The following is a 16,766-nucleotide window of genomic DNA, read 5'->3' on the forward strand; positions in this document are numbered from 1 at the left end:
TAATATATACAATACAATAAAACCAAAACGGAACCCCACCACCATAATACTATACAAACAAATATACCAATTGAAACTATTATACAATTATATTACAATCCCCATCCAGGATAATTCCAATCCCCCGCGGTGCCCAGCGGTCCCGGAAATCTTCCAGGGTGCCCGTGGACAGCGCGCAGTCCCTCTCCAACACCATCCGGGCACAGATGTAACCCCGGAAAAGGGGTAGGCAGCTGGCTCGGGCAGAGCCCTCTTCCGCCTGGCGCCGTGAGTCGCGGATGGCTAGCTTGGCCTGGCCCAGGAGCAACCTAACAAGGACATCTTCGGCCCTGCCCTCTCCCCTACGCACAGGGTGTCCAAAGATGAGGAGGCCCGGACACCGTAGGCCCGGACACTGTAGACCCGGACACCGTAGGCCTGGGGGCCGCTGTAGGCCCGGACGCTGTAGGCCCGGAGGCGTGGGCGCCGCCTAGCGAAGGTTGCCTAGCAACCCGCCTCCCGGCCCGGGCGGCCGCCATTGGTGGAGCGGGAGCACGTGGGCCGCTGGCTGGGTGAGGTCACATGTGACGTCACCTTTTGCCCCTGATTTGAGAGTGAGAAAGTTGGCGACCCTAGCTATCGGGCTTCTGAACGGTCCTTCCATAAGCTCGGGAGCAAGTCCCATTGCGGACATTGGACTTTGCCCCTGGAACTGGTGCGCTACAATGCTGAGAAGTATATTCTGCACTCTGTATCTTCCCCTTTGCTCTACCTACTGTACTTGAGTGTGACGACTGTATTTATGTAGAGTATTATCTGATTTGATTAGATAGCATGCAAAACAAAGCTTTTCACTGTACCTCATTACGCGTGACAATAATAAAGCTCAAGGGCCTGTCCCAGTTAGGCCATTTTAAGGCGACTGCCGGCGACTAGGCTGTCACCGAACGTTTGCCGGGGTGTCGCGGGCATGATCGTGAGGAGTCTTCAATGAATCGTAGCGGATCTCGGCGCTTGGCGGAAAAATTTACCTGCTAGAAATTTCTCGGTGACAGTTGGCTTGTGGCCAGGTATCGTTGCTTATTGCGGGCGCTGTCTGTCGCACGTTGTCCCCAGGTTTGCTAGGTTGTCGCAGATGCATTTAGAAGCACGTAATATTAAATTAAGAAAAGGCATTTGAAGATACCAGAAGATAGTTTTGTTTAACCAATTTATTTACCGTCAGGACATTTGACGGGTAGATTGGAGGTGACAGTTTGACGGTCAGGTGAGCGCGGGAATTTTGCGATGTTTCCGAAGACGGTGTAATCTCTAGGCCAGGTGCTAGTTTCACAAAAAAAAGTGACTTGTGCCGACCTGACTCGGCATTGTCGTGGTCATTGTCGTGGTCATTGCCGTGGTCATTGTCATGGTCACTGTCGTGGTCATTGTTGTGGTCATTGTGGTGGTCATTGTTGTGGTCATTGTGGTCATTGTCATGGTCATTGTCATGGGCATTGTCGTGGTCATTGTGGTCATTGTCATGGTCATTGTGGTCATTGTCATGGTCATTGTCATGGTCATTGTCGTGGTCAATGTCATGGTCATTGCCATGGTCACTGTCGTGGTCATTGTCGTGGTCATTGTCGTGGTCACTGTCGTGGTCATTGTCGTGGTCATTATCATGGTCATTGTCGTGGTCATTGTCGTGGTCAATGTCATGGTCATGGTCATTGTCGTGGTCATTGTGGTCATTGTGGTCATTGTCATGGTCATTGTCGTGGTCATTGTGGTCATTGTCATGGTCATTGTGGTCATTGTCGTGGTCATTATCGTGGTCATTGTGGTCATTGTCGTGGTCATTGCCGTGGTCATTGTCATGGTCACTGTCGTGGTCATTATGGTCATTGTCATGGTCATTGTCATGGGCATTGTCGTGGTCAATATCGTGGTCATTGCCGTGGTCACTGTCATGGTCATTGTCATGGTCATTGTCGTGGTCATTATCATGGTCATTGTCGTGGTCATTGTGGTCATTGTCATGGTCATTGTGGTCATTGTCATGGTCATTGTCGTGGTCATTGTCGTGGTCATTGCCGTGGTCATTGTCATGGTCATTATCATGGTCATTGTCGTGGTCATTGTGGTCATTGTCATGGTCATTGTGGTCATTGTCATGGTCATTGTCGTGGTCATTGTCGTGGTCATTGTCGTGGTCATTGTTGCGGTCATTGTGGTCATTGTCATGGTCATTGTCGTGGTCATTGTCGTGGTCAATGTCATGGTCATTGTCATGGTCATTGTCGTGGTCATTGTCGTGTTCATTGTCGTGTTCATTGTCGTGTTCATTGTCATGGTCAATGTCATGGTCATTGTCCTGGTCATTGTCGTGGTCATTGCCATGGTCATTGTCGTGTTCATTGTCGTGTTCATTGTCGTGGTCATTGTCGTGGTCATTGTCGTGGTCATTGTCCTGGTCATTGTCGTGGTCATTGTGGTAGGGTAAATGAAAATTTTGGCGATCTGCTACGACTTTGACAGTCACCGGCAGTCGCCTACAAAAATCGTGTAACTGGGACAGGCCCTTAAACTAGATCTAAAACTAAGACCTTAAACTGAAGAGGAAACTGAGGGATGCTACTCACCATGAATGAAGAGATGGTAAGAACCGTTCGCTTTACTGACACGATTTTCCAGGATGCAAGTGTAGGCTCCACAATTTGATTTTTGGGCTTTTGGGATCAGCAGGGTGCAGTTGTTTTGCCTGAAGTGGTACGTCTCATCGTTATTCGCTATCATTTGGTCGTCTTTCATCCACCGAACTGAACTCGCCTTCCCTCCCGTCACTTGACAGGTCAGATTAATGTCCATGTCCACCATGGCACTAGTGGTGGTGATTGAAGGGGACGTCAGCTGCTCTGATGAAGAATGGGGAATAAATAGTCCGAGCGTTACGGCAACACCATGGAGTTCCCCCTCCCCACCAAAAAATGGTCACAATTCCGGGCCCCCACATCCGGGGAAGGATGTGCTGGCTCTGGAGAGGGTCCAGAGGAGGTTTGCTTACGAGGACGATCCCAGGAACGAGTGGGTTAACGTACGATGGGCGTTTGTTGGCACTGGGCCTGTACTCGCTGGAGTTTAGAAGGATAATGGGGGGGAGGGGGGAACCTCGTCAAAACATACCTGGACAGAGTGGATGTGGAGAGGATGTTTCCACTAGGCTGCAGAGTGACTTGGATAGATTAGGAGAGTGGGCAAATGCATGGCAGATGCAATATAATGTGGATAAATGTGAGGTTAGCCACTTTGGCGGCAAGAACAGGAAAGCAGAGTATTACCTGAATGGTAGCCAATTAGGAAAAGGGGAGATGCAACGTGACCTGGGTGTCATGGTGCACCTGTCATTGAAAGCAAGTGTGCAGGTGCAGCAGGCAGTGAAGAAAGCGAATGGTATGTTGGCATTCATAGCAAGAGGATTTGAGTACAGGAGCAGGGAGGTTCTGCTGCAGTTGTACAGGGCCTTGGTGAGACCGCACCTGGAGTATTGTGTACAGTTTTGGTCTCCTAATCTGAGGAAAGACATTCTAGCCTTAGAGGGAGTACAGAGAAGGTTCACCAGATTGATCCCTGGGATGGCAGGACTTTCATATGAAGAAAGACTGGATAGACTAGGCTTATACTCCCTGGAATTTAGAAGACTGAGGGGGGATCTTATTGAAACATATAAAATTCTTAAGGGGTTGGAGAGGCTAGATGCGGGAAGATTGTTCCCGATGTTGGGGAAGTCCAGAACCAGGGGTCACAGCTTAAGGATAAGGGGGAAGTCTTTTAGGACCGAGATAAGAAAACATTTCTTCACACAGAGAGTGGTGAGTCTGTGGAATTCTCTGCCACAGAAGGTAGTTGAGGCCAGTTCATTGGCTATATTTAAGAGGGATTAGATGTGGCCCTTGTGGCTAAAGGGATAAGGGGGTATGGAGAGAAGGCAGGTACAGGTTACTGAGCTGGATGATCAGCCATGATCATATTGAATGGCGGTGCAGGCTCAAAGGGCAGAATGGCCTACTCCTGCACTTATTTTCTATGTTTCTATGTTTCTATGAGAGTCTAGGACAAGAGGTCACAGCCTCAGAATTAAAGGATGTTCTTTTAGGAAGCAGATTAGGAGGAATATCCCTCCAAACCTGTCCTATCCATGTACCTGTCTAACTGTTTCTTAAACGTTGATATGGTCCCGGTCTCAACTACCTCCTCTGGCAGCTCGTTCCACACCCCCACCACCCTCTGTGTGAAAAGGTTACCCCAGATTCCTATTAAATCTTTTCCCCTTCACCTTGAACCTATGTCCTCTGGTCCTCGATTCCCCTACTCTGGGCAAGAGACTCTGTGCGTCTACCCGATCTATTCCTCTCATGATTTTATACACCTCTATAAGATCAACCCTCATCCTTCTGCGCTCCAAGGAATAGAGACCCAGCCTACTCAACCTCTCCCTGTAGCTCACACCCTCTAGTCCTGGCAACATCCTCGTAAATCTTCTCTGAACCCTTTCCAACTTGACATCATCTTTCCTATAACACGGTGCCCAGAACTGAACGTAATACATGAAAAGTGACCTCACCAGCATCTTATACATCAGCATCATGACCAGCCAACCTCTGTACCATCCTTGGAACCCAGGAGGATGTGGGGTGATCTTATAGAGGTGGATAAGATCATGAGATGAATAGATTGGGTAAAAGACTGCGCATTCACCCTCAGTAGTGGAATCTAGAACCAGATGACTTAGATTTAATGAGAAAGATTTCATCGGAACCTGAGGGGCAATGTTGGCCTTCATAACAAGAGGAGTTGAGTATAGGAGCAAGGAGGTCCTTCTGCAGTTGTACAGGGCCCTAGTGAGACCGCACCTGGAGTACTGTGTGCAGTTTTGGTCTCCAAATTTGAGGAAGGATATTCTTGCTATTGAGGGCGTGCAGCGTAGGTTTACTAGGTTAATTCCCAGAATGGCGGGACTGTCATATGTTGAAAGACTGGAGCGACTAGGCTTGTATACACTGGAATTTAGAAGGATGAGAGGAAATTTTATCGAAACGTATAAGATTATTAAGGGGTTGGACACGTTAGAGGCAGGAAACATGTTCCCAATGTTGGGGAGTCCAGAACAAGGGGCCACAGTTTAAGAATAAGGGGTAGGCCATTTAGAACTGAGATGAGGAAAAACTTTTTCAGTCCTAGAGTTGTGAACCTGTGGAATTATCTGCCTCAGAAGGCAGTGGAGGCCAATTCTCTGAATGCATTCAAGAGAGAGCTAGACAGAGCTCTTAAGGATAGCGGAGTCAGGGGGTATGGGGAGAAGGCAGGAACGGGGTACTGATTGAGAATGATCTGCCATGATCACATTGAATGGAGGTGATGGCTCGAAAGGCCAATTGGCCTCCTCCTGCACCTATTGTCTATTGGCAACTTTTTTTATACAAAGGGTAGTGGGTATATGGAACGAGCTGCCGGAGGAGGTAATTGAGGCAGGTTGAACATGGTTTAAAAAGCATTTGGACAGGTGCATGGATAGGACAGGTTTTGAGGGATATGGGCCAAACCCACATGGATGTGAGTCAGGAGGACTGGAAAACAAAAACAAAGATGCAATGCTGAGGCTCTATAAGGCGCTGGTCGGGCCGCATTTGGAATATTGTGAGCAGATTTGGGCCCCATATTTGAGGAAGGATGTGCTGGCTCAGGAGAGGGTCCAGAGGAGGATTACAAGAATGATCCCAGGAATGAGTGGCTTAACATATGATGAGCGTTTGTCAGCACTGGGCCTGCACTCACTGGAGTTTAGAAGGTTGAGGGGGGACCTCATTGAAACTTACAGAATAATGAAAGGCTCTTTTAAATACTGATCAGAAGATATTAGCGAAAATCTTAGCTCAGAGATTAAGTCTAGTTATAGACAAATTGATACACCCCGATCAATCAGGCTTTATAGCCAAACGATATTCATTTTTCAATTTGAGACGCTTGTTTAATATAATTTATTCAAATAGACTATTAAATGAAGATTTAGCAATCATCTCGCTAGATGCTGAAAAAGCATTTGATCAAGTAGAATGGCCTTATCTTTTCTCAGTGATGGAAAAATTTCAACTAGGTGAAAATTTTTGTGCATGGGTGAAACTTTTATATACATCCCCAACAGCTAGAATATTAACTAATCAAATGCTGTCATCTAAATTTCATTTAGCTAGGGGTTGTAGACAAGGATGTCCACTATCACCACTTTTATTTGCCCTAATTATAGAACCACTTGCTGAGAGTATTAGATCAAATTCACATATTTATGGCTACAACACTAAACATACAACCAATAAAATTTCTTTATATGCGGATGATGTATTAATATATATTACAAAGCCAGAAATTAGCATTCCGAATTTATTAAATCTCATAACTCAATTTGGTTCATTTTCAGGTTATAGAATTAACTGGTATAAAAGTGAAATTATGCCAATAATGGAGCATAATCCGGCCATACTTCAACAATTTCCTTTCAAAATTGCCTATGAAAAGTTTAAATATCTTGGAATTTACGTGACTAGGAAATATACTTCTTTATTTAAATCAAATTTTCCTCCTTTACTTGTTAAATTACACAGAAATATCCAATTTTGGAAAACACTTCCTATATCATTAGTTGGTCGTAGTAACGCTATAAAGATGATCTTTCTGCCACAGCTACTATACTTATTTCAAGCAATTCCGATCTACCTTCCAAAAAAGTTTTTTTTAAAAATTGATTCAATTGTTACTAATTTTATTTGGGACTACAAGACTCATAGAATAAATAAAAGACACTTATGTAAGTCTAAAATTAATGGAGGAATTGCTTTACCTAACTTTTTATTTTATTATTGGGCGGTTAATATTAAAAATATAACCTGCTGGTTGGATGATTCTGATCAACAACCGGATTGGTTAAAGATGGAGAAAGAGGATTGTTTACCATTCGATATTGGTGCGATCCTCTTAGCTCCAATAAATTTAAATAAAAAAACATATGGAGGTAATTCCATTATACATAGTGTTATCCGTACCTGGAAACAATTAAAGCTTACGTTAAAATTGAGTAAATTATCTGTTTTCCTTCCTATTGCGAATAATCCTTCTTTTAAACCGTCTGTCTTAGATAGAGGCTTTGCTCAATGGAAAAGTTATGGAATCAAAAGGGTGGGAGATCTTTATCATAAGGGAACTTTTCTTTCGTTTCAGGAGTTACAGCAGAAGTACGGATTACATGTTAATAATTATTTTAGATATTTACAACTTAGAGATTATGTAAAATCACACATGCAAGAATATAAGTTTAGAGGTCCAGAAATACTTGATGTATGCCTGAATCGACATTATAACTCAAATAAATTAATATCTTTTATTTACAATATTCTCCTTGACATTGACATTCCGTCATCAGAATCTTATAGACGAGCATGGGAGGACGAATTGAATCAAGTTATAATGCAAGATATATGGGATGAAAGTTTACAACATATACATCAATGTTCATTGAATACTAGACATTCCCTAATACAATTTAAAATAATACATAGATTACATTATTCGAAGACGAAATTAAATAGGATTTTTCCTAGTATCTCTCCTATGTGTGATAAATGTCAATTTCAAGAAGCTAATTTAACTCATATTTTCGTAACTTGTATAAAAATGCAAAACTTCTGGTTGGAGATTTTTAAAATAGTTTCTAAAGTTATTAATAAAAAATTAGATATGGACCCAAAATTAATGATATTAGGATTATCAGAACATACTACAAATTTTACAGTAAGTCAGGTACATTTTCTTGATTACAGTCTAATAACTGCGAAAAAACTAATACTTAAATTTTGGAAAAAACCAATAACCCCCACAATTAAAATGTGGACTATGGAAATGACAGAGACCCTGCATTTGGAAAAAATAAGGTTTGCCTTAATCGACAAACCTGAGTTGTTTTTAAAAATATGGTCTCCATTTATTGAATTTTTAGAAAAGTAAATGGGCTTGGCACAGGACTAAAATAAAAAAAAAAAATTTAAATAAAAAGTTGAAACTTGAGTTGGGGGTTGGATGTACAGCTGTGGTTTTTGTCTCCCGGATCTACTCCCGTTAATTTTTATTGTTAGATCTTTTTTTCTTTTTTTTTAACCCTCTTACTCTCTCTCTCCCCAAGTTTATAGTTTTATATTTTTATTTTTACTTTCTCTCTTCAAAAATTTAAAAATTGAAGCTATGTAAGAACTTTGTAACAAATGTGTTTTTTCTTATTTCGATTTGTACATATGCTTTTTAAAAATAAAAAAAATAAAAAAATAAAAAGAATAATGAAAGGCATTGATAGAGTGGATGTGGAAAGGATGTTTCCACTGGTGAGAGAGTCTAGGACCAGAGGTCATAGCCTCAGAATTAAAGAGCGCTCTTTTAGAAAGGAGGTGAGGAGGAACTTCTTTAGTCAGAGGGTAGTTAACCTGTGGACCTCATTGCCACACAGGGCTGTGGAGGCCAAGTCAGTGGATAAGGCCGAGATAGACAAATTCTTGATTGGAATGGGTATCAAGAGTTATGGGGAGAAGGCAGGAAAGTGGGATTAGGAGGCAGAGATCAGACGAATGGCCTAATTCTACTTTTAGAACTTGTGAATTTGTGAACTTGTAAAACTATTGTAGGTGGGGCATGTAGTACTATTGTAGATGGGGCATGTGGTACTATTGTAGATGGGGCATGTGGTACTATTGTAGGTGGGGAATGTGGTACTATTGTAGGTGGGGCATGTGGTACTATTGTAGATGGGGCATGTGGTGCTATTGTAGATGGGGCATGTGGTACTATTGTAGATGGGGCATGTGGTACTATTGTAGATGGGGCATGTGGTACTGTTGTAGATAGGGCATGTGGTACTATTGTAGGTGGGGCATGTGGTACTATTGTAGATGGGGCATTTTGGTCGGCATGGACAAGCTGGGCCAAAGGGTCTGTTTTCAGGCTGTATAAGAGACTTAAACTGATGCAACACAATAATAAATCGATTTGAGTATCGGAGCAAAGAGGTCCTTCTGCAGTTGTCCAGGGCCCTGGTGAGACCACATCTGGAGTATTGTGTGCAGCTTTGCACTCCTAATTTGAGGAAGGACATCCTTGCTATTGAGGCAGTGCAGCGTAGGTTCACCAGGTTCATCCCCGGGATGGCGGGACTGTCATATGAGGAACGATTGGAAAGTCTGGGCTTGTATTCACTGGAATTTAGTGTGATGAGGGGGGATCTGTTAGAAACATATATATAAAGTTATAAAAGGACTGGACAAGCCAGATGCAGGAAAAATGTTCCCAATGTTGGGGGAGTCCAGAACCAGGGGCCACACACAGTCTAAGAATAAAGGGGAGGCCATTTAAAACTGAGACGAGGAAAAACTTTTTCACCCAGAGAGTTGTGAATTTGTGGAATTCTCTGCCACAGAGGGCAGTGGAGGCCAATTCACTGGGTGAATTTATAAGTGAGTTGGATAGAGCTCCAGGGGGTAGCGGATTCAAGGGTATATGGGGAGAAGGCAGGCACGGGTTACTGATTGTGGGTGATCCGCCGTGATCACAATGAATGGCGGTGCTGGCTCGAAGGGCCGAATGGCCTCCTCCTGCACCTATTGTCTATGTTTCTATGCTCACCCATAACAGTCAGTTTGATGACTCTGCTTTTGTCGGCGTTTAAGTCGACGTCAACTTTGTAGAGACCTTGATCTTGAGTTGTTAAATTTTCCAGCATCAACGACCCGCTGGAAGGGTAGAACTTGCATCGATCCTTACAGAAGTTGGTGAATGTGGCGTTTTGCGAGGAGCTGTAATAATAATCGAGAATCCGGATAATGCCGAATTCCCAGCGAAGGTGCTGTACGTTTTGAGCCTCTTCGTCGCCGGGTCCAGTTAGCACGACGGACGATCCGATGGCACCAAACAACTCCAAGCTGGGCTGCCACGGTTTACCTGCGAGGACCGAGAGAAGCAGTCGTCATCCGAGGGGCACAGATGGATCCAATTCACAACGCGGGAGAGCGGAACACGGGAGGGAACAAATTTGCGTAGGTTAATTTCCAGAATGGCGGGACTGTCATATGTTGAAAGACTGGAGCGACTAGGCTTGTATACACTGGAATTTAGAAAGATGAGAGGGGATCTTATCGAAACATATAAGATTATTAAGGGGTTGGACACGTTAGAGGCAGGAAACATGTTCCCAATATTGGGGGAGTCCAAAACCAGGGGCCACAATTTAAGAGTAAAGGGTAGGCCATTTAGAACGGAGGTGAGGAAAAACTTTTTCAGTCAGAGAGTTGTAAATCTGTGGAATTCTCTGCCTCAGAAGGCAGTGGAGGCCAATTCTCTGAATGCATTCAAGAGAGAGCTAGATAGAGCTCTTCAGGATAGCGGAATCAGGGGGTATGGGGAGAAGGCAGGAACGGGGTACTGATTGAGAATGATCAGCCATGATCACATTATACATAAGAAAATAACTGCAGATGCTGGTACAAATCGAAGGTATTTATTCACCAAAGTAACTCAGCAGGTCAGGCAGCATCTCAGGAGAGAAGGAATGGGTGACGTTTTGGGGTCGAGACCCTTTCAGACTGATCACATTGAATGGCGGTGCTGGCTCGAAGGGCCCGAATGGCCTCCTCCTGCACCTATTGTTTATTGTTTATTGACCAGCTGTGTTACCCCCAGGGCTCTGTGTCATTTGTAGGTCCAAAGGAGACACAATGCGCTGGAGTAACTCAGCGGGACAGGCAGCATCTCTGGAGAGAAGGAATCGGGTCGAGGCCCTTCCTCAGGCCGTCCTCTGGAGATGCTGACTGACCGGCTGAGTCATCTTGCACTTTGTCTCTTTCTCAGCTCAAAGCCGCGGCGGCGGGGCAAATGCTACAGGTGAACTCAGGCAAGGAAATAAGCGTTCAAATAAGCAAAAATCGCAAATAAAGCCAGGAAATTCGTGCGTGAAACCAGGATAGCGTGAGCTGAGGTGGTGGTGGAAACATAGAAACATAGAAAATAGGTGCAGGAGTAGGCCATTCGGCCCTTCGAGCCTGCACCGCCACTCAATGTGATCATGGCTGATCATCCAGCTCAGTAACCTGTACCTGCCTTCTCTCCATACCCCCTGATCCCTTTAGCCACAAGGGCCACAAGAATGATGGTAGTGGAATTAGCAGGACTTGGCGAGAACTTGGTACTGATTGAGAATGATCAGCCATGATCACATTGAATGGTGGCACTGGCTCGAAGGGCCGAATGGCCTCCTCCTGCACCTATTGTCTATTGAAAAGTCCCAGAAAACTCGCAGAAGATCCCAACGTTCAAACGTTTGTACACTGGAATGAATGAAACCGCTCCGATAACCCATTCCTTCTCTCCCGAGATGCTGCCTGACCTGCTGAGTTACTCCAGCGTTTTGTGAATGAATGAAACGATACCAACAGTTATGTAGAAAGTGGGGGAGAAAAAAAAAAAGATTGGGGAGAGGGGTCACGAGCAGTGGAGCAAGAACCGGGAGGAACTTGCTGGTTGAAACCGAAGATAGACACAAAAAGCTGGAGTAACTCAGCGGGACAAGCAGTCATGAAGAAGGCTCTCCCTCTCTCCAGAGATACTGCCTGACCTGCTGAGTTACTCCAGCGTTTTGTGCCCATCTGCAGAAGCGGGGAATATCTGAGCACTATTTTAAGAGGGGATAACCGTATCCCGATTTCTCCCCACAAACACACACACACACACACACACACACACACACACGGAGAAAGGAAGGATTCTCTCGCTCGCTCTCTGCAGGAAATCTCCTGGCTGCTACGTTTTTACTGTTAACGTGCACAAGTTTGCACTGAACTCCGAGCATGTTACTTTTAACTTGCACAAGTTGCTCACCTGCGGAGTAGACGACCAGCAAGAGTAAATAGACGCACAAGTGACACCCGGACATTATTTCCGCCTTAAATGATTGACTTTTGCTTCAGACCTTCCGCTGAGCGTCGATGGATTTCACCACGAGTGAGTGTTGCAATTGATATGTATGGGACCGATTCTTCACAGTGTGACGCTGGTTGGAGCTCAGCTGTCATGGGGGTGGGGGGTTAGGGGGGGGGGGTGGGGGGTTAGGGGGGGGGGGGTGGGGGGTTAGGGGGGGTGGGGGGTGGGGGGGTGTTGGGACAGGCCAGGACTTTCATTCCACTTTTGCTCCAACTTTATCAAGAATAGCACAAAAAATATATGTACAAAACAAAAGCTCGCCAGTTATTATTCCCAAGTGCGTATTCCCAAGTAGCTGAGGGGAGATTTTATAGTGGTGTCCAAAACATCATGTGGGGACGAGATAGGGTAAATGCACAGTCTATAGCATGGAGTGGGGGGAATTCAAAAACTGGAGGGCAGAGGTTTAAGGTGAGAGGAAGGAAATCTGAGAGTCCATGCCAAGCCTCGGTCGACTAGGGCTTGTCTTCACTGGAATTCAGGATGGGAGGGGATCTTATAGAAACAGATAAGATTCTTAAGGGATTGGACAGGCTAGATGCAGGAAAAATGTTCCCCGTGTTGGGGGGGGAGTCCGGAACCAGGGGTCATAAGGGATAGGACATTTAGGACTGAGGTGAGAAAAAACGTTTTCCCCCAGGGAGTTGTGAATCTGTGGAATTCACTGCCACAGAAGGCAGTGGAGGCCAATTCTCTGAATGCATTCAAGAGAGAGCTAGATAGAGCTCTTAAGGATAGCAGAGTCAGGGGGTATGGGGAGAGGGCAGGAACGGGGTGCTGATTGAGAATGATCAGCCATGATCACATTGAATGGCAGTGCTGGCTCGAAGGGCCGAATGGCCTATTCCCGCATCTATTGTCTATTGTCTATTGAATCAAGGGGTAGGGGGAGAAAGCAGGAACAGGGTACTGATTCCGGATGATCAGCCATGAACATATTGAATGACGGTGCTGGCTCGAAGGGCCGAATGGCCTGCTCCTGCACTTATTCTCTATCTATAGACGACCCGTTTACGTTAGTTTTGCGTTTTCCCATTTTCCCATCCTGCAGCTGGGGGCAATTTACAGAAAACAATTGAAGATTGAGTTGAGACTGTTTTATTGCCATATGTCCCAGGGAGAACAATGACATCGAAACATATAAGATTATTAATGGGTTGGACACGTTAGAGGCAGGAAACATGTTCCCAATGTTGGGGGAGTCCAGAACAAGGGCCCACAGTTTAAGAATAAGGGGTAGGCCGTTTAGGATTGAGGTGAGGAAAAATGTTTTCAGTCCTAGAGTTGTGAATCTGTGGAATTCACTGCCACAGAAGGCAGTGGAGGCCAATTCTCTGAATGCATTTAAGAGAGAGCTGGATAGAGCTCTTAAGGATAGTGGAGTCAGGCGGACCAGAGAGTACAATGAAAATTGTTCCTGGCAGCAGTACTATATAAACATCGTACACTGTAAACAATATAATGAATGAGAAAAAAAGCTGTGTGTGTAAGTTTACACATACTCACAAATACACATAGATTATTCACACACACACACACACACACACACATATATATATAAGAGGGCTCCCGCTGAGTTACTCCAGCATATATATATATGTGTGTGTGTGTGTGTGTGTGTGTGTGTGTGTGTGTGTGTGTGTGTGTGTGTGTGTGTGTAGGTATGAATAATCTATGTGTATTTGTGAGCATGTGTAAATATACCCACTGAGCTTTTTTTTCTATGTATTTGTATACTATATATATATATGTATATTACACACACACGTACACACAAAAAAACACGCATACAGACAAACAAACAAACAAACAATTAGCCTGGGGAAAACCCACGCGGCCACAGGGGCAACACAGTGGCGCGGCGGTAGAGTTGCTGCCTCACAGCACCAGGGACCCGGGTTCGATGCTGACTACGGGTGCTGCCTGTACGGAGTTTGTACGTTCTTCTCGTGACCTGCGTGGGTTTTCTCCGGGTGCTCCTGATTCCTCCCGCGTGGTTAATCGACACAAAGTGCTGGAGTAACTCGGCGGGTCAGGCAGCATCTCTGGAGAGATGATCTGGGTGACGTTTCGGGTCGAGACCCTACTTCAGACTGATGTCAGGTCCTTGATCTTTATTCCCATGGTCCTGTTTTCTCACCTTACACTTCCTTATCTCTACACTTCCTTATCTCTGTACCGTCCATGCCCCTGACATCAGCCTGAAGAAGGGTCTCGACCCGGAACGTCACCCATTCCTTCTCTCCACAGATGCTGCCTGACCCGCTGAGTTACTCCAGCACTTTGTGTCTATCTCCAGAGACGCTGCCTGACCCGCTGAGTTACTCCAGCACTTTGTGTCGATCTTCACATTAAATTTACTGTGTGTCCGCCTCCTTTTCACCTTCCCCTCAGCTAATACTACATTTCAGCATCGCCTGCTTTGATCTGTCGTTTTCACACCTCACTCTTCCATATTTCCAGACTCCTCAGTCTGAAGACGGGTCCCACTGAGTTACTCCAGCATTTTGTATCTATCTTCGATTTTTACCAGCATCTGCAGTTCCGTCCTACCCTTATTTGTATGGTTAGTTTAGTTTAATATAGTTTAGCTTAGTTTAGTTTAGTTTAGAGGTAAGGTGTGGAAACAGGAACAACATGCCATGTACTCCCTGCACCGTGACTAATTGTGGATTTAGAATGTATGGGGAATTCCTCGTTGAGTCTATTCAGGCAACAACAAAATGGGAAAGGGTTGGAGATTTTTTGCTGTGGTTTACTGTGCATTAAATCTGAGGGGTGAAATCACAAACATCTTGTTCAAGTGGTCCTTGTCATCCTTGGAATGTAACAAGGATGTGCAGAGGTGGCAACACAATGAGATGGAGTGGTAAAGATGGCGTACGCCATCTTTGTGTCATGGCATAAGCTTGCCTTCATTGCTCATGGCATTGAGTGTAAGAGACAGGATGTCATGATGCAGCTCTATAGGACTTCGGAGTATCGCCTGCAGTTCTGCCCCCCCCCCCCGTGGCAGGAAGGATGCGGAGGCTTTGGAGAGGGTGCAGAGGAGGTTTACCACAATGCCTCCTCGATTGGAGGTATCAGATTCAGAGAGAGTTTGAACAGACTTGGATTGTTCTCTCTGGAATGCAGGAGGTTGAGTGGAGACCTGGTCGAATTTTATAAAATTATGGCACAGATAAGGCAGACAGTCAGAACCTTTCTCCCAGGATGGAAAGATCAAATACTAGTGGGGGGGGGGGGGGGGGATAAACTTCAGGTGAGAGGGGAAACATTTAAAGGAGATGTGGGGGGCAAGTTTTTTTTACACAGAGGGTGGGGAGTGGCTGGAAGTGACGGTGGAGGGAGGTACAAAGAGGAGGCATTTAAGAGACTTGTGGATTGGCATTTTGGGAATGGAGGAAACTGGAATATATGCAGGCAGAGAGGAGTTGGTCTTGGCATTATGTTTGGCAAAGACATTGTGGGCTGAAGGGCCGTTCCGTGCTATACTGTTCTAACTTCCAAGTTCCAAGTTCCAAGTTCCAAATTCCAAGTTCCATGTTCCATGTTCTATGTTCCATGTTCCATGTTCCATGTTCCATGTTCCATGTTCTATGTTCTATGTTCTATGATCTATGTTCTAAGTTCATCAGGTCTTAAGGGATAGGAGCAGAATTAGGCCATTTGACCCATCAGGTCTACCCCACCATTCAATCATTGCTGCTCTATCTCTCCCTCCTAACCCCATTCTCCTGCCTTCTCCCCATAACCCCTGACACCCGCACTAATCAAGAATCTAGCTATCTCTGCCTTAAAAATATCCACTGATTTAGCCTTCCGTGGCAAACAATTCCACAGATTCACTATTCTCTGACCTAAGACATTTCTCTTCACCTCCTTCCTAAAAGAACGTCCTTTAATTCTGAGGCTGTGACCTCTGGTCCAAGACACTCCCACTAGTGGAAACATCCTCTCCGCATCCACCTAACCCCATTCTCCTGCCTTCTCCCCAGAATCTCTGACACCCACACTAATCAAGAATCTATCCATCTCTGCCTTAAAAGTATCCACTGACTTGGCCTCCACATCCTTTTGTGGCAAAGAATTCCACCGGTTCATCACCCTCCGGCTAAAGAAAGTCCTTCTCATCTCCTTCCTAAAGGAACATCCTTTAATTCTGAGGCTTTGACTGTTCCTAGATTCTCCCACCAGTGGAAAGGAGTTTCTCCTCATCTCCTTCCAGTCGGGAAGGAGGGAGAGGCTGTAGGGGGCAGAGGGTGGGGATCGGATGGAGGGTGGAACAATGGGACACTGAAAGAGAAGGGGATTCAGGGGAAGGGAGGGGGAGGGAGTTAAAGGACCCCATGGAAACAAGGAGGAGTTAACGTGCAAGGGCATCTGTGCCTGAACCCACCCCTGTGTGTGGATGCGGCAGCTGCAATGCGTTTTTATTTCAAAATATACTTTATTCGAGAAATAAATATATACAAAACATGTTCTTTACAAAACTCCATCCGACGTTCTCGGAGGCTATACACACATTCAATACATACATTCAATACACCAATTACACAAAATTACCCCCCACCCTTGCCACTCATGTGGCCCACTGGCGTGGAATCGCTTCCCTTATTTGGAGGGGCGTCTCTCTCCACCACACCCTGCCCCCCATGTCCAGCAGCGGAAGGACCCTAGACTGCGGTCTTCCCCCACAGAGCCTTGGCGTTTGCTGCACCGAACTTCAGTGCGTCCCTCAG

The 16,766-nt window shown here is 45.3% G+C and overlaps 1 protein-coding gene across 1 annotated transcript in view; it reads right to left on the minus strand.

The window, feature by feature from the left end:
* LOC144602736 (uncharacterized) overlaps positions 1–12,006 on the minus strand; it is a 59,034-nt gene extending 47,028 nt beyond the window's left edge. Inside the window, exons 1-3 of the mRNA XM_078415874.1 lie at positions 11,923–12,006; positions 9,676–9,990; positions 2,604–2,876 (exon numbers count right to left, since the gene is read on the minus strand). Of these exons, the coding sequence (XP_078272000.1) occupies positions 2,604–2,876; positions 9,676–9,990; positions 11,923–11,977 (643 nt within the window). The 5' untranslated portion in view covers positions 11,978–12,006. The remainder of the gene's footprint in view (positions 1–2,603; positions 2,877–9,675; positions 9,991–11,922) is intronic.
* Positions 12,007–16,766: the final 4,760 nt, after the last annotated feature.

The sequence above is a fragment of the Rhinoraja longicauda genome, chromosome 19 (genome assembly GCF_053455715.1).
Source record: "Rhinoraja longicauda isolate Sanriku21f chromosome 19, sRhiLon1.1, whole genome shotgun sequence".
In the NCBI taxonomy this organism is placed as follows: domain Eukaryota; kingdom Metazoa; phylum Chordata; class Chondrichthyes; order Rajiformes; family Arhynchobatidae; genus Rhinoraja; species Rhinoraja longicauda.